Source organism: Sebastes umbrosus, chromosome 21 (assembly GCF_015220745.1).
Source record: "Sebastes umbrosus isolate fSebUmb1 chromosome 21, fSebUmb1.pri, whole genome shotgun sequence".
Lineage (NCBI taxonomy): Eukaryota > Metazoa > Chordata > Actinopteri > Perciformes > Sebastidae > Sebastes > Sebastes umbrosus.
Genome location: NC_051289.1, coordinates 17,089,108 through 17,111,518, shown reverse-complemented (window position 1 = coordinate 17,111,518; position 22,411 = coordinate 17,089,108). Strand labels below are relative to the sequence as shown.

Sequence of the window (22,411 nt, the reverse complement as noted above, 5' to 3'; positions counted from 1 at the left end):
TGGTTTTTATTACAGTGCAATGAATAAATATCTTCAAATGCAGAAACTGTGTCTCATGTTTATTTTCTTAAGTAATTAAAATACAAATAAAATGCGGGACACAAAATATGAAAGAAAAAGAATATATAACTAAATGAGATTAAATATGCTTTGTTAAAAATGATCTGTAAAATATCACAAAATTACACAAACCTTTCCAAAAAATATAATCTTGTAGTACATTGTTAATGTGTGAACTGCTTCTCATGTCGCTATTTAGAATAGTTCCCCATTAAGAGCCTTTTCAGACTTATACTTCCACTGATCTGATGTACAGATTGCTAGTTCTCCTTTATTTAACTGTGGCCAGTGAAGATTGCATTTTCTTCTCAAGTGTCTTTTCCTACACTAACTGACATATAAAACTTATTGTATAAGTAAAAAATAAAGGTATATTACAAATCCAACCCAAACATGATCACAAAACAACACTCATTTTTTCTTCACTTGAGCGTAGAGATCCTCTGGGACGTCAGCAGCCTTTCTTAAGCTGCTCGCTGTCTGGGACACGTTGACCTGTGCATACAGCGTATCCTGCTGCTGTCCACTGTCCTGCTCCGAGGCCGAGGACGGTTCAGGTCTCCGCTTCGAGAAGTCGATCTCTCCATAATGGATGTCTTGTTCTGTTTTGCTGGTTGGCATTTGAAGAGTCAGCTCGTCACCTCTTTGACTCTGTGAGAAAAAAGGTGCTAAATGATACGTCTGAATACTGATTCAGGTTAAATTAGTTGATGCTGTTAGATTACAGTGCAACCTTTAATATTGTTGTAAAGTACTTCTAAACTGGCTGAAAAATTACACTAAATTACAACCCTCACTAGAGTCTGGCCATATCTTGAAGGTAGGGGCTATGCTGTCACCCTTAGTGATCATTATTCAGAGAGTGGAGTCCCCCAGGGTTCGATTCTCGGGCCTCGATTATTCAACCTCTGTTTGCTTCCAGTAGGCCAAATCATAAAAGACAAAAAGACTGCTTATCATAGCTATCCAAGTAACGACCAGATCCAAGTAAATAATATGGATGGAAACTTATTTCCTTCAGTTAAATCAAGATAAGAAAGTTGATTTTTCAACAAGGAGGAAAGACTCAAAGTTATCGCTCAGGTTACATTATAAAGACTAAAGGCCAACATTTTGTATTCATATACTTATCAAAACACAATGCAATTGTACAAAGGGATGACCATAGAAAACTATGAAGAAGAGTAGGCTACACTACTTGTTTGTTTGTTTTTTCTCACTTACATGGGCGGGGTGGGCGGAGGCGGGTAATGTTCCTGTTTCTTAACCGCTTCAACATTTCATCTTCCTTTAAAAAATATAGTCTAAAGGCAAGAGCAAGTCATTCCTAATGTACTAACTACCAGACCTTCGTAAATGTATGTATGACTTTAGCAGACTTGGAGAATGTGTTTCAGAGAGTATTCATACAGATTAAAATGAGTGGGAAATAACAATTAAGGTTATGCTAACAAAACTGACGTTATTTTGGTTTTATTTAATTAGGCTAATGTCATAACCTTTGGTAATTTGATATACATTTCGTTATTTTTATGCAATTTCATTTTTAATCTTCCCAGTTTACATAGTTATTGAATAACACTTTAAGGTAGGATTGATAGTGTTGTTCAAATACATTTTTTGTTATATTTGTTGAAATTCTCATTGCATGACAGGGTGCTCCAACTTTAGCCATTTTCAGATCTAAACTTAAAAAAGTTTATATTTCTTACAGTTTCCAAACACAGCATGTTGCTAACAGGTTGTTTTGTCACATTTGTTGTACTTCTTAATATTTAACCTCTCAAAGATTGTCAACTTAGTATTAAGACAGATGCTTTCGACATAGTCACTGTGAGCAGATTTAAAATATTCACGACACACACTGTACAATGAAGTTTAATATTCACCTGAGTTTGTGGACGTTTCGACTTAAACCACCTGGAAGACATGAGAGATCTGTCAGAATAATTATTGTACTGTCTGTTTCAGGTTAAATAAATAGTGTGCTGCCAATAGAGAGTAAGGACTGATGGGAGACAGACATAGTTGAATGTGCATCAGTGGAAAGAAAATCAAGATTGAAACTAAAGTTTTGTCAAAGTCAAGTCGCAGAACAGGTGCAGAAATGAGCAAAACTGACAGATCACATACTCATCCATGCCCTCAGGGTTACCAACATAGGTTTAGGTGAAACTTTAGCGCCAGAAACTGAATTTAATTTAACTAATTTACTTACCAAACACAGATAGCAAGGCAGATGAGTATGATGACAAGGATCCCTCCAAGAGCTGAACCCCACTGTAGCGAGCTGACAGAGCTCTCTGTTCATAGAAACACAAAACCAGGTGACAAAAAGAAAACAGGTGAAATGTAGACATGTAACAATACAGGTGTAACCATTATTTGTATAAGGTCATTTCATAAAAAAAACTAAAACAGAACAAGTGAAAAACAGAAAAGAGAGGAGAGCAGATTAAATTAAATTAAACAGATTCAGTTCAGTTCGACATTTACCTGCATTATTAATCCGTGATGACGTCTGACTACCGAGATCATTTGTGGCCACACAGTAATAACCTTCTATATCTGTCACAGAGGTCACCTTGAAGCTGTAAAAGTCTCCTTCAGATACACTGACAGGTCCGTCTTTGCTGGTCTTGAACCATGTGAAGTTGACGGGAGGATTGGCTCTGCTGGAGCAGGTCAGGTTCACCAGGCTACCTGCTGACACCAAACCTGATGGACTGATGGACACTGAGGTGTCTTTGGGAGCATCTGAGGAAAATGTGAGATTCACTTTATTCATTAAAATCATCCCATGAATCATCATGTGCTGACAGGATCCAATAACAAACACTTATTATCTTACATGAAACACTGAGCGTCGTTCTCTCCTCTGCTGTCTTGTTGTCTTTTCCTTCATTTACAGGATATCTGGCTGAACAGGTGATGATGAATCCATCATGTTCGTCTGACAGAGTGAAGGTCTTCTGGATTTTAGTTGTGAAGGTTCCATCTGTGTTTTCCTCTATTTTGTTGTGAGGGTTTTGTTGGAGAGTCCAGGTGAGTTCAGGAGGGAAGTGTGGACAGGGAGTGAAAGCTGAGCAGGTTATAGTGACCGACTGATTCTCCTTCAGATCACCTGAGATCTCAATGCTGGGCCTCGGAGGAGAATCTGGGGTTTCAAATCAAACACAGATTGTACAATAAAAAATAGATCATGATAGATAAAAACACTTTTTAAAAACCAAAGCTGACACAGAAGGTGACAATCTTGTATTGAAAATGCATAAAGTGTCTAAGGTTTGCTTTTTAATATCCCCGAATCTGTCCATTTTAATGTCAAACTGTAACAACAGAATCAGTGTTTAATCAGAATTTAAATTCATGGCAAAGTGAAAAACCTCCAAAATTAAAAGTTGCAACTTTCACTTTTTATTTTAAACATTAACGTTTTAGACTGACTGATAAAAAACAAAGCTCTCTTACCTATGACGGTTATTTGAAGAGGATTACAAGAAGCTGTTGCCCTGAATGGTCCGTTCTCAATTCTGAAGAAGTACTCGTCTGTGTAACTTGTGATTAAACTGGAAAATAAAGTGGTGCAGTTTTTCTGACTCAGGTCTCCAGTAAGATTCATTGGATAGATATTATCCATCCCGCTACTGTTGAAAATGACATTATTTGGATTTTTGGCAAAATCTTTGCTACTTTTAATCCACATTCCGAAGGTTGGTCTTGTACCGTCAAATGTCTCTTTAGCGGTTATGTTACGACTAAAGTTACATGGGATTTGCAGACAGGATCCAATCAGTGCTTCCATCTGCTTTGGTGCAGTAATGAATAGGGCTGACTCCTCAGGACAATCAGCCAAAGCACCTGTGAAACAGACTCGTGATGAACAAATTGTGAAGCAAAATCTGCATGAAGAGAAAGTTCATGATGCACAAACTGTAATTCAGCAGCAGCATGTTTGGTCTTTTTAACAATGTCAGTATGAAACATTTCACTGCAGACAGAGCATGAACAGTTTGAAAAAAATAACGTCTCCACATAAAAGTGACTGAACAAACAGCTCACCTGAAACTAAGAAGACGCTCAGTAACACGATGGCTGTCACCATTTTCACAGACTGAACTGAAATGACACTCATCACCTGGATTTGACAAAAAGTTACTTTTCATAAAACATCTTTTAAATGAAGCATTCATGTTCTTTTAAAGCCACCTCAAATTAATACATTCAAACCAGGAACTCTCCGTGTACAATCAGATATTACTGTGTTATAATAGTGATTAATAATATCTGCAGATTTAAAAACAGTTTAGATATAAAATGAACCAGTGTGAGTTTATGATGTTTCTACTAAAACAAAACCCAACAAATAAAAGTAGAGTTCATGAAAAGCAGCAAAATAAAAAATCGTCTCTGAGTTAAACATAAAAGCAGTAACATGTTACCTTACCAAAGGAGCCGGCAGCTAAAACGAAGAAACAATTAGTTTTAAAATCAGACAATTTGTGAATGTCAGCAGAACTGCAACAGACCCAGTAGCTACCCGACTTCCCTGCTAAGCCGTTGTGATATAAAAGCAAATATGAAATGACTGAAATACTGCAGAAAAAGAAGAAGTCTTCACTCCTCCTGCTCACACCCTGTGAATGAGGAAGTCATCTTTTGAGACAACTTGGTCTCATCAGGGTGTGAATGACATATTCATTCTCAAAGATTATTTTTTATCACATGACTCACAGCAAGCCTGTATGCCTTATTAGGGGCTGAACAGTTATGCTGCTGGTCCCTCTTGTTTTTGTCAATATTATCTTCTCCTGTAGTTCTTGGAGACTACTAAGACTACAAAACGTCATCATGCCAGCTCGTCCACCATTAGAGCCTCGTTGTTTATACTCACGTTCATGCGACCGTGGGGTAGTTTATTTATTTTAGTTTAGTTTTATTACGAGTAGTTTACTTGTTGTGGTACCGTTTTGTTATTACTGAGGAGGATGATTTGAGACCATCAGTACAGATAGCCAGTGTTCATCATATCAGATTATATAACCAAAGAGTAATTTATTATACAACAAACAGCTGTTTCTTCTTTAGGAAAGCTCAGATAATACAAGTTAATACGTAACAGCTGTATACTGTGTTTTTGCTGTAACCCTGTCTGTTAGCCAACAGAGATTTATAATGTATATCTGCATGTCGTTCACTGTCAACTATCAAGTGATCCAGTTAGTTTAGATAAAGATCTAGATGTACTCATGCTGAATTTCTTATTTTTAAACATGCAACTTCTCAGTAATGTTAGCAAATACAGAAGTGGTGAAGTGCTGTTGTTGACAGGGCGTGGGAAATGTACAGCTAATATGAACACTTCAATATTTATTTATTTATTACAAGTCATATTGTCATCGCAAAACTGAACAATGTTATCGGACATCTCAGATTTTACTCATATCCTGCGGGCCTACACTCAGCTTAAATCCAGAGGAGCAAACTAACAAGTCAAGTTCCTCAGAAAGTGTTCCACGTCAAAGAGTAAATAGTCAATAAGTGAATAATTAACACAATTCTGGACTGAGGAAGACGTTTTGTCGCTATGACGATCCTGCAGAAGGACTTGTCGATAAAACCCAGCCAACCGACTTCCCCTTTTTACTCAGTTCTCAGCTTTTTCTCAGCGCTCTGTTCATGACTTGACTAGTTTACATCCCACCATTTCTCTTTGGCTGTGAGGTGTCTATGTTTCCTTGTAGAACTGAAAAGAGGATTTATTAATACCAACATCATGCCTCAACTTCTTCTAAAGTGTATTTCACACATGTAGGTAGCACGGAGTTTATGCTGACTTGTGCACAGTCTGTATCACTGCTGCTCTGCATTGCCGTGCTGATGAGAGAACCTCAGTGATTAAAACGCTTTGTTCACTTCAAATGGTTTTAATGCTTTTAATTCAGCAGTCTCATACTTACATATGTATAAACACAAATGAGAAAATACCTGATCAAAATTAACACTTTCTGCTTCCTCATCACCTGAATTTAACTGTCCTTTAGTCAAACATATATATATTCACATGCAAAGAAATCCCGTTGAGGCAATGAAAAATAATTACCATAAGAATGCCATAAATCAGCACAATCTTACACAAACTAATGATGAAGCTGCTATATATTATATTCATGTTATCTAATGCCCTGTTTGCACTCTGTTCATCTTACAAATCGTCTGCAAAGTAAAGCCATTTAATATTGAAGAACTAGCTGAATAAGAAATAGAGAAATATTCCATCTATGGTGAACATGACATCATCTTCTTCTCCTTCACGATGCTTCGATCTCAATCACTCTGTTGACATAGTCTGCTTCTACTGCGTCCTGTGGACATGAAACAACAGAGAGAGAGAGACAGAGAGAGAGAGAGAGGTGTTAAATGCTCTGCAGTGAGTTTACTGCGGTTTGAAGAGAAATGCCAGCAGCACATTTTATTGTTGAGGGAATAAAGTACCTGTTGCTCACCTTCACTGGTTTGTTGCAGCATCTTGATCTAAACCACCTGAAAGAAAAGGAAACGAAGGAATAAAAGTAATGAATTAACTTTTCAAAGAGACCAATAAGTCTTTAGCTGCAAATGACCATATCATAGAAAAGTTTGTCTCACCACTCAAAGATGATGATTGTACTGTAGAGCGCTACGATTCCCAGGATCTTCAGTGTAACGTAGACGACAGCCCCAAACTCTGGATTATCTGTAACAAGACAGCATGGTCACCTTCTCCTTAATGGGAAATGTTACGGCTCTAAAACATCATCAACCTGAATTCCTTCTGTTAACCTCAAACATAAACTGGTTTATAGCATCATTTCATACAAATGCAATAAAAGGTGTTTTACAGGGTACTCAAACAAACAAACAAACAAACAAACAAACAAACAAACAAACAAACAAAGCAATACAGAAAATGAGAAAAACAGAAAAGAGAAGAGAGCAGATAACATTAAATTAAACAGATTCAGTTCAGTTCTACATTTACCTGCATTATTAATCCGTGATGACGTCTGATTACCGAGATCATTTGTGGCCACACAGTAATAATATTCTTTATCTGTCACAGAGGTCACCTTGAAGCTGTAAAAGTCTCCTTCAGATACATTGACAGGTCCGTCTTTGCTGGTCTTGAACCAGGTGAAGCTGACGGGAGGATTGGCTCTGCTGGAGCAGGTCAGGTTCACCAGACTACCTGCTGACACCAAACCTGATGGACTGATGGACACTGAGGTGTCTTTGGGAGCATCTGAAGAAAATGTGAGATTAACTTTATTCATTAAAATCATCCCATGAATCATCATGTGCTGACAGGATCTAATAACAAACACTTATTGTCTTACATGAAACACTGAGCGTCGTTCTCTCCTCTGCTGTCTTGACTTCTTTTCCTTCATTTACAGGATATCTGGCTGAACAGGTGATGATGAATCCATCATGTTCGTCTGACAGAGTGAAGGTCTTCTGGATTTTAGTTGTGAAGGTTCCATCTGTGTTTTCCTCTATTTTGTTGTGAGGGTCTTGTTGGAGAGTCCAGGTGAGTTCAGGAGGGGAGTGTGGACAGGGAGTGAAAGCTGAACAGGTTATAGTGACCGACTGCTTCTCCTTCAGATCACCGGAGATCTCAATGCTGGGCCACGGAGGAGAATCTGGGGTTTTAAATCAAACACAGATTGTACAATAAAAAATAGTTTATTATAGATAGAACTCTTTAAAAACCAAAGCTGACACAGAAGGTGACAATCTTGTATTGAAAATGCATAAAGTGTCTAAGGTTTACTTTTAATATCCCAAAATGTGACCATTTTAATGTCAAACTTTAACAACAGAATCAGTGTTTAATCAGAATTTAAATTCATGGCAAAGTGAAAAACCTCCAAAATTAAGAAGTTGCAACTTTCACTTTTTATTCTAAACAATAACGTTATAGACTCAATGATAAAAAACAAAGCTCTCTTACCTATGACTGTTATTTGAAGAGGATCACAAGAAGCTGTTGCCCTGAATGGTCCGTTCTCAATTCTGAAGAAGTACCTGTCTGTGTAACTTGTGTTTACACTGGAAAATAAAGTGGTGCAGTTTTTCTGACTCAGGTCTCCAGTAAGATTCATTGGATAGATATTATCCATCCAGCTACTGTGGAAAATCACATTATTTGGATTTTTGGCAAAATCTTTGCTACTTTTAATCCACACTCCGAAGGTTGATCTTGTGCTGTTGAATTCCTCTTCTGGTTTAACTGTAAAGTTACATGGGATTTGCAGACAAGATCCACTCAGTGCTTCCATCTGCTTTGGTGCAGTAATAACCAGGGCTGTTCTTTCAGGACAAAAAGCCAATGCACCTGTGAAACAGACTCATGATGAACAAATTGTGGAGTAAAATCTGCATGAAGAGAAAGTTCATGATGCACAAACTGTAATTCAGCAGCAGCATGTTTGGTCTTTTTAACAATGTCAGTATGAAACATTTCACTTTGCAGACAGAGCATGAACAGTTGGAAAAAGTAACGTCTCCAAATAAAAGTGACTGAACAAACAGCTCACCTGAAACTAAGAAGACGCTCAGTAACACGATGGCTGTCACCATTTTCACAGACTGGACTGAAATGACACTCATCACCTGGATTTGACAAAAAGTTACTTTTCATAAAACATCTTTTAAATGAAGCATTCATGTTCTTTAAAGGCCACCTCAACTTAATACATTCAAACCAGGAACTCTCCGTGTACAACCTGATATTACTGTGTTATAATAGTGATTAATAATCTCTGCAGAGTTAAAAACAGTTAAAATATAAAATGATCCAGTGTGAGTTTATGATGTTTCTGCTAAAACAAAACCCAACAAATAAAAGTAGAGTTCATGAAAAGCAGCAAAATAAAAAAAACCTCTCTGAGTTAAACATAAAAGCAGTAACATGTTACCTTACCAAAGGAGCCGGCAGATAAAACGAAGAAACAATTAGTTTTAAAATCAGATAATATGTGAATGTCAGCAGAACTGCAACAGACCCAGTAGCTACCCGACTTCCCTGCTAAGCCGTTGTGATATACAAGCAAACATGAAATGACTGAAATACTGCAGAAAAAGAAGAAGAAGAAGTCTTGGCTCCTCCTGTTCGCTCCCTGTGAATGAGGAAGTCATCTTTTGAGACAACTTGATCTCATCAGGGTGCAAATGACATATTTATTCTCAAAGATTATTTTGATCACATGACTCACAGCAAGCCTGTATGCCTTATTAGGGGCCGAACAGTTATGCTGCTGGTTCCTCTTGTTTTTGTCGATATTATCTTCTCCTGTAGTTCTTGGAGACTACTAAGACTACTAAACGTCATCATGCCGACTCGTCCGCCATTACAGCCTCGTTGTTTATACTCGTGCTCATGTGACCGTGGTGTAGTTTATTTATAGCCTAATGTTAGCTTTTTACCCAATGTAAAAATCCCATTGGCATTTTGTCGAGGGAACCAGGGCGATGCTAACTTCCTGGCTGGCCTACAAAAATACGTCATCCCTGGAGCACTCTATACAGGGAGTTTTATTACAAGTAGTTTAGTTGTTGTGGTACTGTTTTGTTATTACAAAGGAGGATGATTTGAAACCATCAGTACAGATAGCCAGTGTTCATCATATCAGATCATATAACCAAAGAGTAATTTATTATACAACAAACAGCTGTTTTTTCTGTAGGAAAGCTCAGATAATACAAGTTAATACGTAGCAGCTGTATACTGTGTTGTTGCTGTAACCTTCACTGTTAGCCAACAGAGATTTATAATGTATATCTGCATGTCGTTTACTGTCAACTATCAAGTGATCCAGTTAGTTTAGATAAAGGTCTAGATGTACTCATGCTGAATTTCTTATTTTTAAACATGCAACTTCTCATTAATGTTAGCAAATACGGAAGTGGTGAAGTGGTGACGCGCTGTTGTTGACAAGGTTAATGAAGTTGTTGCCGTCTTGGTGCAGACTATATAGAGCAGGGGTGCACACACTTTTTCAGCATGCGAGCTACTTATAAAATGACAAAGTCAAAATGATCTACCTACTATAAAAATGCCAAACATATATTTATTTATAAATATATTGAGTATTCTTTATATGTACAATATATGTTGGTGTACCTTGCATAACTGCATGAACCCATATTGTACAATATAACTCTGTACATTTTTTGTCATTACCTTACTCTGATGACTTGCACTGAATGGAATCAGCCAGGGATGAATAGTCCGGACAGTAGCTGCTGATAGCCAGCCTCAAGCACATTTCCAAATGATCATCAGTCAAGGTGGAACGGTATTTGGACTTCATAATCTTCATGTGGGAAAAGGCTGACTCGCATAAATAAGTGGAGCCGAATAATGCAGTCAAGGAGGTAGCACATTTCCTCATGTTGAGGTACTTTTCCTCTGTGAGTAAGTTCCAGAACTGTCCATGAGCCCTGGACTTAAGCTGAATGTCAGCTTGTAGTGTCAAAATCTCATCCTCCACTCCAGATGAGTTCAGGTGAAACAGTGTTGCAATTTGTTGGCTGACGTCTATTTAAAAAAAAAAAAAATTTTTTTTTTTTTTTTTTTTAATGCCATGCGATCTACCCACACTACCTTTGCGATCGACCGGTAGATCGCGATCGACGTATTGGGCACCCCTGATATAGAGCCTCGTTGCTATTATTTTATTACCTTCATAAAGTATAGCTGCAACGTAACCCTCGGCTACACAAGCTAAAACAAAAGCAGTCTGTATGTAGTCTAACTGTTTAGCTTAGTTTTCCACATATCTTAAAATAGTTGAAAAACTAAGCAGCTGGCTGAGACAAAGCAGCCCCTCCTCCCTCTACCAGGCTGACGTAGGAAATGTATAACTAATATGCAAACTTCAATATTTGTTTATTTGTTGTCACAATGCTGAACAATGTTATCGCACATCTCAGATTTTACTCGTATCCTGCAGGCCTACACTCAGCTTAAATCCAGAGGAGCAAACGACAAGTCAAGATCATCAGAAAGTGTTACACGTCAAAGAGTAAATAGTCAATAAGTGAATAATAAACACAATTCTGGACTGATGAAGATGTTTTGTCGCTATGACGATCCTGCAGAAGGACTTGTCGATAAAACCCAGCCAACCAACTTCCCCTTTTTACTCAGTTCTCAGCTTTTTCTCAGCGCTCTGTTCATGACTTGACTAGTTTACATCCCACCACTTCTCTTTGGCTGTGAGGTGTCTATGTTTCCTTGTAGAACTGAAAAGAATATTTATTAATACCAACATCATGCCTCAACTTCTTCTAAAGTGTATTTCACACATGTAGGTAGCACAGAGTTTATGATGACTTGTGCACAGTCTGTATCACTGCTGCTCTGCATTGCCGTGCTGATGAGAGAACCTCAGTGATTAAAACGCTTTGTTCACTTCAAATGCTTTTAGTGCTTTTAATTCAGCAGGCTTATACACATGTATATACAAAAAAACGGTATATAATACTACAATATAATCTTGTAGTACATTGTTAATGTGTGAACTGCTTCTTCTCATGTCACCATTTAGAATAGTTCCCCATTAAGAGCCTTTCGGACTTATACTTGCACTGATCTGATGTACAGATTGCTAATTGCACAGCAACAGTCATATGAGGTCAGTTCACACATATGATTTATTATATCTTGATGGCAAAACTATTTGAGCTGCAATGTGTGGAGGATTTGAGTTCTCCTTTATTTAATTGTGGCCAGTGAAGATTGCATTTTCCTCTCCAGTGTCTTTCACTACAATAACTGACATATAAAACATTTTCTATAAGTAAAAAATAAAGGTATATTACAAATACCACCCAAACATGATCACAAAATAACACTTATTTTTTCTTCACTTGAGCGTAGAGATCCTCTGGGACGTCAGCAGCCTGTCTTAAGCTGCTCGCTGTCTCGGACACGTTGACCTGTGCATACAGTGTATCCTGCTGCTGTCCACCGTCCTGCTCCAAGGCCGAGGACGGTTCAGGTCTCCGCTTGGAGAAGTCGATCTCTCCATAATGGATGTCTTCTTCTGTTTTGCTGGCTGGCATTTGAAGAGTCAGCTCGTCACCTCTTTGAGTCTGTGAGAAAAAAGGTGTTAAAGGTGTTAAATGATACGTCTGAACAGTAATTCAGGTTAAATTAGTTGCTGCTAGATTACAGTGCAACCTTTAATATTGTTGTACAGTATTTCTAGACTGGCTGAAAAATTACACTAAATTACAACCTTCACTAGAGTCTGGCCATATCTTGAAAAGTAGGGGCTATGCTGATGCCCTTAGTGATCATTATTCAGAGAGTGGAGTCCCCCAGGGTTCGATTCTTGGGCCTCGATTATTCAACCTCTGTGTGCTTCCACTAGGCCAAATCATGAAAGACAAAAAGACTGCTTATCATAGCTATCCAAGTAACGTCCAAATCTAAACAAATAATATGGATGGAAACTTATTTCCTTCAGTTAAATCAAGATAAGAAAGTTGATTTTGCAACAAGGAGGAAAGACTCAAAGTTATCGCTCAGGTTACATTATAAAGACTAAAGGCAAACATTTTGTATTCATATACTTATCAAAGCACAATGCAATTGTACAAAAGGATGACCACAGAAAACTATGAAGAAGAGTAAGCTACACTATTTTTTTATTTCTCACATACATGGGTGGGTGGAGGTGGCTAATTTTCCTGTTTCTTAACCACTTCAATGTTTCATCTATTTTCTTTAAAACAATATAGACTAAAGTTAAGAACAAGTCATTCCTAATGTACTAACTACCAATTATTTGTAAATGTATCTATGACTTTAGCAGACTTAGAGAATGTGTTTCAGAGAGTATTCATACAGATTAAAATCAGTTAACTCAGTTACTAAACACTTACACCTTGGAGTTACTATAAATATATAGTAGCTGAGAACTAATCTCCATGTAAGAAACTGTTTTAATGAAGTGAGGCATTAATCTCCATTTATGTATAATAACAGCTGGTGCATATTCCTCATGTTCTTAAATCTTTACACTAGCTTACAGTAAGCTATAAAATAGATTTTAAAGTGCTGCTGCTAGTTTATAAATCATGTCAAAATGTGTTTCTGATATGTGTGAAGAATACAAATGTTGACTTTTAGAAAGCAGCTAGTGTCTCGAGTCAGAACCAAACTCTTTTAGCTACCATGCTATAAACAGATTAAACCAGCATCCTGATGATAATGAATGTGCTCCAACTTTAGCCAATTTCAGATCTAAACTTAAAAAAAGTAAAAAAAATAATATCTGTCTGGGATTTTGGAGGATGATTGCTTACAGTTGCATCACATTTGTCATGCTTCTTATTATTTAACCTCTCAAAGATTGTCAACTTAGTATTAAGACCGATGCTTTCGACATATTCACTGTGAGCAGATTTAAAATATTCACAACACACACTGTACAATGAAGTTTAATATTCACCTGAGTTTGTGGACGTTTCGACTTAAACCACCTGGAAGACATGAGAGAGCTGTCAGAATAATTATTGTACTGTCTGTTTCAGGTTAAATAAATAGTGTGCTGCCAACAGACAGTAAGGACTGATTGGAGACAGACATAGTTGAATGTGCATCAGTGGAAAGAAAATCAAGATTGAAACTAAGGTTTTGTCAAAGTCAAGTCACAGAACAGGTGCAGAAATGAGCAAAACTGACAGATCATATACTCATCCATGCCCTCAGGGTTACCAACATAGGTTTAGGTGAAACTTTATTGCCAGAAACTGAATTAATTTAACTAATTAACTTACCAAACACAGATAACAAGGCAGATGAGTATGATGACAAGGATCCCTCCAAAAGCTGAACCCCACTGTAGCGAGCTGACAGAGCTGATGGACACTGAGGTGTCGTTGTGAGCATCTGAGGAAAATGTGAGATTCACTTTATTCATTAAAATCATCCCATGAATCATCATTTGCTGACAGGATCCAATAACAAACACTTATTATCTTACATGAAACACTGAGCTTCATTCTCTTCTCTGCTGTCTTGTTGTCTTTTCCTTCATTTACAGGATATCTGGCTGAACAGGTGATGTTGAATCCATCATGTTCGTCTGACTTAGTGAAGGTCTTCGGGATTTTAGTTGTGAAGGTTCCATCTGGGTTTTCCTCTATTTTGTTGTGAGGGTCTTGTTGGAGAGTCCAGGTGAGTTCAGGAGGGGAGTGTGGACAGGGAGTGATAGCTGAGCAGGTTATAGTGACAGACTGATTCTCCTTCAGATCACCTGAGATCTCAATGCTGGGCCTTGGAGGAGTATCTAGGGTTTCAAATCAAACACATATTGTAAAATAAAAAATAGATCTTGATAGATTAGAACACTTTTTTAAAACCAAAGCTGACAAAGAAGGTGACAATCTTGTACTGAAAATGCATAAAGTGTCTAAGGTTTGTTTTTTAATATCCCCAAATGTGACCATTTTAATGTCAAACTGTAACAACAGAATCAGTGTTTAATTAGTATTTAAGTTCATGGCAAAGTGAAAAATCTCCAAAATTAAAAAGATTAACTTTTTATTCTAAACAATAACATTATAGACTGACTGATAAAAATCAAAACTCTCTTACCTTTGACTGTTATTTGAAGACGATTACAAGGAGTTGTTGCCACAAATGGTCCGTTCTCAATTCTGAAGTAGTACCAGCCTGTGTAATTAGTGATTACACTGGAAAATAAAGTGGTGCAGTTATTCTGACTCAGGTCTCCAGTAAGACTCATTGGATAGATATTATTCATCCTGCTACTGTTGAAAATCACATAGTTTGGATATTTGGCAAAATCTTTGCTACTTTTCAGCCACACTCCGAAGGTTGTTCTTGTGCTGTTGAATTTCTTTCCTTGTTTAACTGTAAAGTTACATGGGATTTGCAGACAAGATCCACTCAGTGCTTTCATCTTCTTTGGTGTAGTAATGAATAGGCCTGACTCCTCAGGACAATCAGCCAAAGCACCTGTGAAACAGACTCATGATGAACAAATTGTGAAGCAAAATCTGCATGAAGAGAAAGTTCATGATGCACAAACTGTAATTCAGCAGCAGCATGTTTAGTCTTTTTTAACAATATCAGTATGAAACATTTCACTTTGCAGACAGAGCATGAACAGTTGGAAGAAGTAACGTCTCCAAATAAAAGTGATTGAACAAAGAGCTCACCTGAGAGAAAGAAGACGTTCAGTAGCACAATGGCTGTCACCATTTTCACAGACTGGACTGAAATGACACTCATCACCTGGATTTGACAAAAAGTTACTTTTAATAAAACATCTTTTAAACGAAACATTCACTTTCTTTTAAAGCCACCTCAAATTAATACATTCAAACCAGGAACTCTCCGTGTACAACCAGATGTTACTGTGTTATAATAGTAATTAATAATCTCTGCAGCGTTGCACTGAAAACAGTTTAAATATAAAATGATCCAGTGTGAGTTTATGATGTTTCTGCTAAAACAAAACCCACCAAATAAAAGTAGAGTTCATGAAAAACAGCAAAATAAAAAAAAACTCTCAGAGTTAAACATAAAAGCAGTAACATGTTACCTTACCAAAGAAGCCGGCAGCTAAAACGAAGAAACAATTAGTTTTAAAATCCGACAATTTGTGAATGTCAGCAGAACTGCAACAGACCCAGTAGCTACCCGACTTCCCTGCTAAGCCGTTGTGATATAAAAGCAAATATGAAATGACTGAAATACTGCAGAAAAAGAAGAAGAAGTCTTGACTCCTCCTGCTCACATCCTGTGAGTGAGGAAGTCATCTTTTGAGACAACTTGATCTCATCAGGGTGTGAATGACATATTTATTCTCAAAGATTAATTTTTATCACATGACTCACAGCAAGCCTGTATGCCTTATTAGGGGCCGAACAGTTATGCTGCTGGTCCCTCTTATTTTTGTCAATATTATCTTCTCCTGTAGTTCTTGGAGACTACTAAGACTACTAAACGTCATCATGCCAACTCGTCCACCATTACAGCCTAGTTGTTTATACTCACGTTCATGCGACCGTGGTGTAGTTTATTTATAGCCTAATGTTAGCTTTTTACTTCATAAAAATGGTGTTCATTTGTGAAGATTATCTTGCTGAACAAAACGTATAAGTATAAAATTGTTTGTTTGCCACGGAGCTTATTTTCTGCAGGAATCCAAAACCCAATGTAAAAATCCCATTGGCTTTTTGTCGAGGGAACCAGGGCGATGCTAACTTCCTGGCTGGGCTTGAAAAATACGTCATCCCTGGAGCACTCTATAGAGGGAGCTTTATTACGAGTAGTTTACTTGTTGTGGTACTGTTTTGTTATTACAAAGGAGGATGATTTGAGACCATCAGTACAGATAGCCAGTGTTCATCATATCAGATCATATAACCAAAGAGTAATTTATTATACAACAAACAGCTGTTTCTTCTGTAGGAAAGCTCAGATAATACAAGTTAATACGTAGCAGCTGTTTACTGTGTTATTGCTGTAACCTTGACTGTTAGCCAACAGAGATTTATAATGTATATCTGCATGTCGTTTACTGTCAGCTATCAAGTGATCCAGTTAGTTTAGATAAAGGTCTAGATGTACTCATGCTGAATTTCTTATTTTTAAACATGCAACTTCTCATTAATGTTAGCAAATACAGAAGTGGTGAAGCGGTGACGCGCTGTTGTTGACAAGGTTAATGAAGTTGTTGCCGTCTTGGTGCAGACTATATAGAGCCTCGTTGCTATTATTTTATTACCTTCATAAAGTATAGCTGCAACGTAACCCTCGGCTACACAAGCAAAAACAAAAGCAGTCTGTATGTAGTCTAACTGTTTAGCTTAGTTTTCCACATATCTTAAAATAGTTGAAAAACTAAGCAGCTGGCTGAGACAAAGCAACCCCTCCTCCCTCTACCAGGCTGACGTAGGAAATGTATAACTAACATGCAAACTTCAATATTTGTTTATTTGTTGTCACAATACTGAACAATGTTATCGCACATCTCAGATTTTACTCGTATCCTTCAGGCCTACACTCAGCTTAAATCCAGTGGAGCAAACTGACAAGTCAAGTTCCTCAGAAAGTGTTCCACGTCAAAGAGTAAATAGTCAATAAGTGAATAATAAACACAATTCTGGACTGATGAAGATGTTTTGTCGCTATGACGATCCTGCAGAAGGACTTGTCGATAAAACCCAGCCAACCAACTTCCCCTTTTTACTCAGTTCTCAGCTTTTTCTCAGCGCTCTGTTCATGACTTGACCAGTTTACATCCCACCACTTCTCTTTGGCTGTGAGGTGTCTATGTTTCCTTGTAGAACTGAAAAGAACATTTATTAATACCAACATCATGCCTCAACTTATTCTAAAGTGTATTTCACACATGTAGGTAGCACAGAGTTTATGCTGACTTGTGCACAGTCTGTATCACTGCTGCTCTGCATTGCCGTGCTGATGAGAGAACCTCAGTGATTAAAACGCTTTGTTCACTTCAAATGCTTTTAGTGCTTTTAATTCAGCAGTCTTATACACATGTATATACAAAAACATGATATATAATACTACAATATAATCTTGTAGTACATTGTTAATGTGTGAACTGCTTCTTCTCATGTCACTATTTAGAATAGTTCCCTATTAAGAGCCTTTCGGACTTATGCTTGCACTGATCTGATGTACAGATTGCTAATCGCACAGCAACAGTCATATGAGGTCAGTTCACACATATGATTTATTATATCTTGATGGCAAAACTATTTGAGCTGCAGTGTGTGGAGGTTTTGAGTTCCCCTTTAACTGTGGCCAGTGAAGATTGCATTTTCCTCTCCAGTGTCTTTTCCTACAATAACAGACATGTAACACTTCTTGTATAAGCAAAAAATAAAGGTATATTACAAATCCCACCCAAACATGATCACAAAACAACACTCATTTTTTCTTCACTTGAGTGTAGAGATCCTCTGGGACGTCAGCAGCCTGTCTTAAGCTGCTCGCTGTCTCGGACACATTGACCTGTGCATACAGCGTATCCTGCTGCTGTCCACTGTCCTGCTCCGAGGCCGAGGACTGTTCAGGTCTCCGCTTGGAGAAGTCGATCTCTCCATAATGGATGTCTTCTTCTGTTTTGCTGGCTGGCATTTGAAGAGTCAGCTCGTCATCTCTTTGACTCTGTGAAAAAAAAGGTGATAAAGGTGTTAAATGATATGTCTGAATACTGATTCAGGTTAAATTAGTTATGATGCTGCTAGATTACAGTGCAACCTTTAATATTGTTGTAAAGTACTTCTAGACTGGCTGAAAAATTACACTAAATTACAACCTTCACTAGAGTCTGGCCATATCTTGAAGATAGGGGCTATGCTGTCGCCCTTAGTGATCATTATTCAGAGAGTGGAGTCCCCCAGGGTTCGATTCTCGGGCCTCGATTATTCAACCTCTGTGTGCTTCCACTAGGCCAAATCATAAAAGACAAAAAGACTGCTCATCATAGCTATCCAAGTAACGACCAGATCCAAGTAAATAATATGGATGGAAACTTATTTCCTTCATTTAAATCAAGATAAGAAAGTTATTTTGCAACAAGGAGGAAAGACTCAAAGTTATCGCTCAGGTTACATTATAAAGACTAAAGGCCAACATTTTGTAGTCATATACTTATCAAAGCACAATGCAATTGAACAAAAGGATGACCATAGAAAACTATGAAGAAGAGTAGGCTACACTACTTGTTTGTTTGTTTTTTCTCACTTACATGGGCGGGGTGGACGGAGGCGGGTAATGTTCCTGTTTCTTAACCGCTTCAACATTTCATCTTCCTTTAAAACAATATAGACTAAAGGCAAGAGCAAGTCATTCCTAATGTACTAACTACCAGACCTTTGTAAATGTATGTATGACTTTAGCAGACTTGGAGAATGTGTTTCAGAGAGTATTCATACAGATTAAAATGAGTGGGAAATAACAATTAAGGTTATGCTAACAAAACTGACGTTATTTTGGTTTTAGTTGATTAGGCTAATGGCATAACCTTTGGTAATTTGATATATATTTCGTTATTTTTGTGCAATTTAACTTTTAATCTTCCCAGTTTACATAGCTATTGAATAACACTTAAAGGTAGGATTAATAGTGTTGTTCAAATACATTTTTTGTTATATTTGTTGAAATTCTCATTTCATGACAGGGTGTTCCAACTTTAGCCATTTTCAGATCTAAACTTAAAACAGTTTAGATTTCTTACAGTTTCCAAACACAGCATGTTGCTATCAGGTTGTTTTGTCACATTTGTTGTGCTTCTTATTATTTAACCTCTCAAAGATTGTCAACTTAGTATTAAGACAGATGCTTTCGACATAGTCACTGTGAGCAGATTTAAAATATTCACAACGCACACTGTACAATGAAGTTTAATATTCACCTGAGTTTGTGGACATTTGGACTTAAACCACCTGGAAGACATGAGAGAGCTGTCAGAATAATTATTGTACTGTCTGTTTCAGGTTAAATAAATAGTGTGCTGCCAACAGACAGTAAGGACTGATTGGAGACAGACATAATTGAATGTGCATCAGTGGAAAGAAAATCAAGATTGAAAATCAAGTTTTGTCAAAGTCAAGTCACAGAACAGGTGCAGAAATTAGCAAACCTGACAGATCACATACTCATCCATGCCCTCAGGGTTACCAACATAGGTTTAGTTAAACCATTATTGCCAGAAACTGAATTAATTTCATTAATTTACTTACCAAACACAGATAGCAAGGCAGATGAGTATGATGACAAGGATCCCTCCAAGAGCTGAACCCCACTGTAGCGAGCTGACAGAGCTCTCTGTTCATAGAAACACAAAACCAGGTGACTAAAAGAAAACAGTTTATATGTAGACATGTAACAATACAGGTGTAACCATTATTTGTATACGGTCATTTCATAAAAAAAAAATAAAACAAAACAAGTGAAAAACAGAAAAGAGAGGAGAGCAGATTAGATTAAAATAAACAGATTCAGTTCAGTTCTACATTTACCTGCATTATTTATCCGTGATGACATCTGATTACCGAGATCATTTGTGGCCACACAGTAATGATCTTCTATATCTGCCACAGAGGTCACCTTGAAGCTGTAAAAGTCTCCTTCAGATACACTGACAGGTCCGTCTTTGCTGGTCTTGAACCAGGTGTAGCGGCTGACGGGAGGATTGGCTCTGCTGGAGCAGGTCAGGGTCACCAGGTTACCTGCTGACACCAAACCTGATGGACTGATGGATGCTGAGGTGTTCTTGGGAGCATCTGAGGAAAATGTGAGATTCACTTCATTCATTAAAATCATCCCATGAATCATCATGTGCTGACAGGATCTAATAACAAATACTTTATTATCTTACATGAAACACTGAGCGTTGTTCTCTCCTCTGCTGTCTTGACGTCTTTTCCTTCATTTACAGGATATCTGGCTGAACAGGTGATGTTGAATCCATCATGTTCGTCTGACAGAGTGACGGTCGTCTGGATTTTAGTTGTGAAGGTTCGATCTGTGTTTTCCTCTATTTTGTTGTGAGGGTCTTGTTGGAGAGTCCAGGTGAGTTCAGGAGGGGAGTGTGGACAGGGAGTGAAAGCTGAGCAGGTTATAGTGACAGACTGCTTCTCCTTCAGATCACCTGAGATCTCAATGCTGGGCCTCGGAGGAGAATCTGGGGTTTCAAATCAAACACAGATTGTACAATAAAATATATTATAGATAGAACTCTTTAAAAACCAAAGCTGACACAGAAGGTGACAATCTTGTATTGAAAATGCATAAAGTGTCTAAGGTTTGCTTTTTAATATCCCAAAATGTGACAATTTTAATTTCAAACTGTAACAACAGAATCAGCGTTTAATCAGAATTTAAATTCATGGCAAAGTGAAAAAAACTCCAAAATTAAAAAGTTGCAACTTTCACTTTTTATTTTAAACAATAACATTATAGACTGACTGATAAAAAAACAAAGCTCTCTTACCTTTGACTGTTATTTGAAGAGGATCACAAATAGCTGTTGCCTTGAATGGTCTGTTCTCAATTCTGAAGAAGTACTTGTCTGTGTAACTTGTGTTTACACTGGAAAATAAAGTGGTGCAGTTTTTCTGACTCAGGTCTCCAGTAAGACTCATTGGATAGATATTATCCATCCTGCTACTGTTGAAAATCACATAGTTTGGTGTTTTGGCAAAATTTCTGCTACTTTTAATCCACACTCCGAAGGTTGTTCTTGCACTGCTGAATTTCTCTCCTTGTTTAACTCTAAAGTTACATGGGATTTGCAGACAGGATCCACTCAGTGCTTTCATCTCCTTTGGTGCAGTAATGAATAGGCCTGACTCCTCAGGACAAACCGCCACAGCACCTGTAAAACAGACTCGTGATGAACAAATTGTGAAGCAAAATGTGCATGAAGAGAAAGTTCATGATGCACAAACTGTAATTCAGCAGCAGCATGTTTGGCCCTATTAACAATGTCAGTATGAAACATTTCACTTTGCAGACAGAGCATGAACAGTTGGAAAAAGTAACATCTCCAAATAAAAGAGATTGAACAAACAGCTCACCTGAAACTAAGAAGACGCTCAGTAACACGATGGCTGTCACCATTTTCACAGACTGGACTGAAATGACACTCATCACCTGGATTTGACAAAAAGTTACTTTTCATAAAACATCTTTTAAATGAAGCATTCATGTTCTTTTAAAGCCACCTCAAATTAATACATTTAAATGAGAAACTCTCCATGTACAACCAGATGTTACTGTGTTATAATAGTGATCAATAATCTCTGCAGATTTAAAAACAGTTTAAATATTAAATGATCCAGTGTGAGTTTATGATGTTTCTGCTAAAACAAAACCCAACAAATAAAAGTAGAGTTCATGAAAATCAGCAAAATAAAAAAAACTTCTCTGAGTTAAACATGAAAGCAGTAAGATGTTACCTTACCAAAGGAGCCGGCAGTTAAAAGGAAGAAACAATTAGTTTTAAAATCAGACAATTTGTGAATATCAGCAGAACTGCAACAGACCCAGTAGCTACCCGACTTCCCTGCTAAGCCGTTGTGATATAAAAGCAAATATGAAATGACTGAAATACTGCAGAAAAAGAAGAAGAAGAAGTCTTGGCTCCTCCTGCTCACACACTGTAAGTGAGGAAGTCATCTTTTGAGACAACTTGATCTCATCAGGGTACAAATTACTTTTTTATTCTGAAAAAATATTTTTTATCACATGACTCACAGCAAGCCTGTATGCCTTATTAGGGGCCGA

General features: G+C 37.5%; 5 protein-coding genes across 6 annotated transcripts; all 5 read right to left on the bottom strand.

Annotated features, from left to right (window-relative positions):
- Positions 1–185: 185 nt before the first annotated feature.
- Positions 186–4,684, bottom strand: LOC119480854 (B-cell receptor CD22-like). 2 transcript variants are annotated; one of them, XM_037757466.1, is made up of 8 exons: positions 4,503–4,684; positions 4,123–4,198; positions 3,532–3,921; positions 2,912–3,217; positions 2,557–2,817; positions 2,279–2,363; positions 1,950–1,980; positions 186–711 (listed from the first exon to the last, which is right to left on the bottom strand). In XM_037757466.1, the coding sequence occupies exons 2-8, from the start codon at positions 4,193–4,195 to the stop codon at positions 472–474; spliced, it is 1,386 nt and encodes a 461-aa protein (XP_037613394.1). In that variant the 5' UTR covers positions 4,196–4,198; positions 4,503–4,684; the 3' UTR covers positions 186–471. The 2 variants fall into 2 exon arrangements, with proteins under 2 accessions (XP_037613394.1, XP_037613393.1); XM_037757465.1 differs by having other exon boundaries at positions 4,508–4,683.
- A 1,678-nt stretch (positions 4,685–6,362) lies between these two features.
- On the bottom strand, positions 6,363–8,204 carry LOC119480946 (vascular cell adhesion protein 1-like). Its single transcript, XM_037757602.1, has 6 exons — positions 8,183–8,204; positions 7,437–7,742; positions 7,082–7,342; positions 6,709–6,796; positions 6,567–6,603; positions 6,363–6,425 (listed from the first exon to the last, which is right to left on the bottom strand). The coding sequence occupies exons 1-6, from the start codon at positions 8,202–8,204 to the stop codon at positions 6,372–6,374; spliced, it is 768 nt and encodes a 255-aa protein (XP_037613530.1). The 3' UTR covers positions 6,363–6,371.
- Positions 8,205–11,961: 3,757 nt separating this feature from the next.
- Positions 11,962–14,882, bottom strand: LOC119480945 (myeloid cell surface antigen CD33-like). The gene is made up of 5 exons (XM_037757601.1): positions 14,714–14,882; positions 14,100–14,405; positions 13,894–14,005; positions 13,566–13,596; positions 11,962–12,201 (listed from the first exon to the last, which is right to left on the bottom strand). The coding sequence occupies exons 1-5, from the start codon at positions 14,880–14,882 to the stop codon at positions 11,962–11,964; spliced, it is 858 nt and encodes a 285-aa protein (XP_037613529.1).
- A 2,302-nt stretch (positions 14,883–17,184) lies between these two features.
- LOC119480943 (B-cell receptor CD22) lies at positions 17,185–20,437 on the bottom strand. Its single transcript, XM_037757600.1, has 5 exons — positions 20,143–20,437; positions 19,864–19,948; positions 19,536–19,566; positions 18,062–18,286; positions 17,185–17,957 (listed from the first exon to the last, which is right to left on the bottom strand). The coding sequence occupies exons 1-5, from the start codon at positions 20,435–20,437 to the stop codon at positions 17,853–17,855; spliced, it is 741 nt and encodes a 246-aa protein (XP_037613528.1). The 3' UTR covers positions 17,185–17,852.
- Positions 20,438–20,457: 20 nt separating this feature from the next.
- On the bottom strand, positions 20,458–22,190 carry LOC119480871 (sialic acid-binding Ig-like lectin 10). The gene is made up of 4 exons (XM_037757489.1): positions 22,089–22,190; positions 21,703–21,778; positions 21,117–21,500; positions 20,458–20,807 (listed from the first exon to the last, which is right to left on the bottom strand). Exons 2-4 carry the CDS (start codon positions 21,773–21,775, stop codon positions 20,458–20,460), a joined length of 807 nt encoding a protein of 268 aa, XP_037613417.1. The 5' UTR covers positions 21,776–21,778; positions 22,089–22,190.
- Positions 22,191–22,411: the final 221 nt, after the last annotated feature.

What these genes read in the sequence shown, in the direction of transcription:
- LOC119480854 (XM_037757466.1), bottom strand. Translation starts at nt 4,195, where the DNA reads ATGAGTGTCATTTCAGTTCAGTCTGTGAAAATGGTGACAGCCATCGTG. An exon ending in AACGACGCTCAGTGTTTCAT is followed by an intron (nt 2,818 to 2,911) that starts GTAAGATAATAA and finishes CATTTTCCTCAG; the next exon opens with ATGCTCCCAAAGACACCTCA. An exon ending in CGAAACGTCCACAAACTCAG is followed by an intron (nt 712 to 1,949) that starts GTGAATATTAAA and finishes TTTTTCTCACAG; the next exon opens with AGTCAAAGAGGTGACGAGCT.
- LOC119480946 (XM_037757602.1), bottom strand. Translation starts at nt 8,204, where the DNA reads ATGAATCTTACTGGAGACCTGA. An exon ending in GAATCTTACTGGAGACCTGA is followed by an intron (nt 7,743 to 8,182) that starts GTCAGAAAAACT and finishes TTAAAACCCCAG; the next exon opens with ATTCTCCTCCGTGGCCCAGC. An exon ending in GCTGCAACAAACCAGTGAAG is followed by an intron (nt 6,426 to 6,566) that starts GTGAGCAACAGG and finishes TCATGTCCACAG; the next exon opens with GACGCAGTAGAAGCAGACTA.
- LOC119480945 (XM_037757601.1), bottom strand. Translation starts at nt 14,882, where the DNA reads ATGAATAATATCTATCCAATGAGTCTTACTGGAGACCTGAGTCAGAAT. An exon ending in AATGAAGCTCAGTGTTTCAT is followed by an intron (nt 14,006 to 14,099) that starts GTAAGATAATAA and finishes CATTTTCCTCAG; the next exon opens with ATGCTCACAACGACACCTCA. An exon ending in TGCCTTGTTATCTGTGTTTG is followed by an intron (nt 13,597 to 13,893) that starts GTAAGTTAATTA and finishes CATGTCTTCCAG; the next exon opens with GTGGTTTAAGTCGAAACGTC.
- LOC119480943 (XM_037757600.1), bottom strand. Translation starts at nt 20,437, where the DNA reads ATGAATGAAGTGAATCTCACATTTTCCTCAGATGCTCCCAAGAACACC. An exon ending in ATCACGGATAAATAATGCAG is followed by an intron (nt 19,949 to 20,142) that starts GTAAATGTAGAA and finishes TTCTATGAACAG; the next exon opens with AGAGCTCTGTCAGCTCGCTA. An exon ending in CAGAGGATCTCTACACTCAA is followed by an intron (nt 17,958 to 18,061) that starts GTGAAGAAAAAA and finishes CTGTTATTGTAG; the next exon opens with GAAAAGACACTGGAGAGGAA.
- LOC119480871 (XM_037757489.1), bottom strand. Translation starts at nt 21,775, where the DNA reads ATGAGTGTCATTTCAGTCCAGTCTGTGAAAATGGTGACAGCCATCGTG. An exon ending in GAGCGTCTTCTTAGTTTCAG is followed by an intron (nt 21,501 to 21,702) that starts GTGAGCTGTTTG and finishes TCTGTTTTACAG; the next exon opens with GTGCTGTGGCGGTTTGTCCT. An exon ending in TCTTCAAATAACAGTCAAAG is followed by an intron (nt 20,808 to 21,116) that starts GTAAGAGAGCTT and finishes TTGAAACCCCAG; the next exon opens with ATTCTCCTCCGAGGCCCAGC.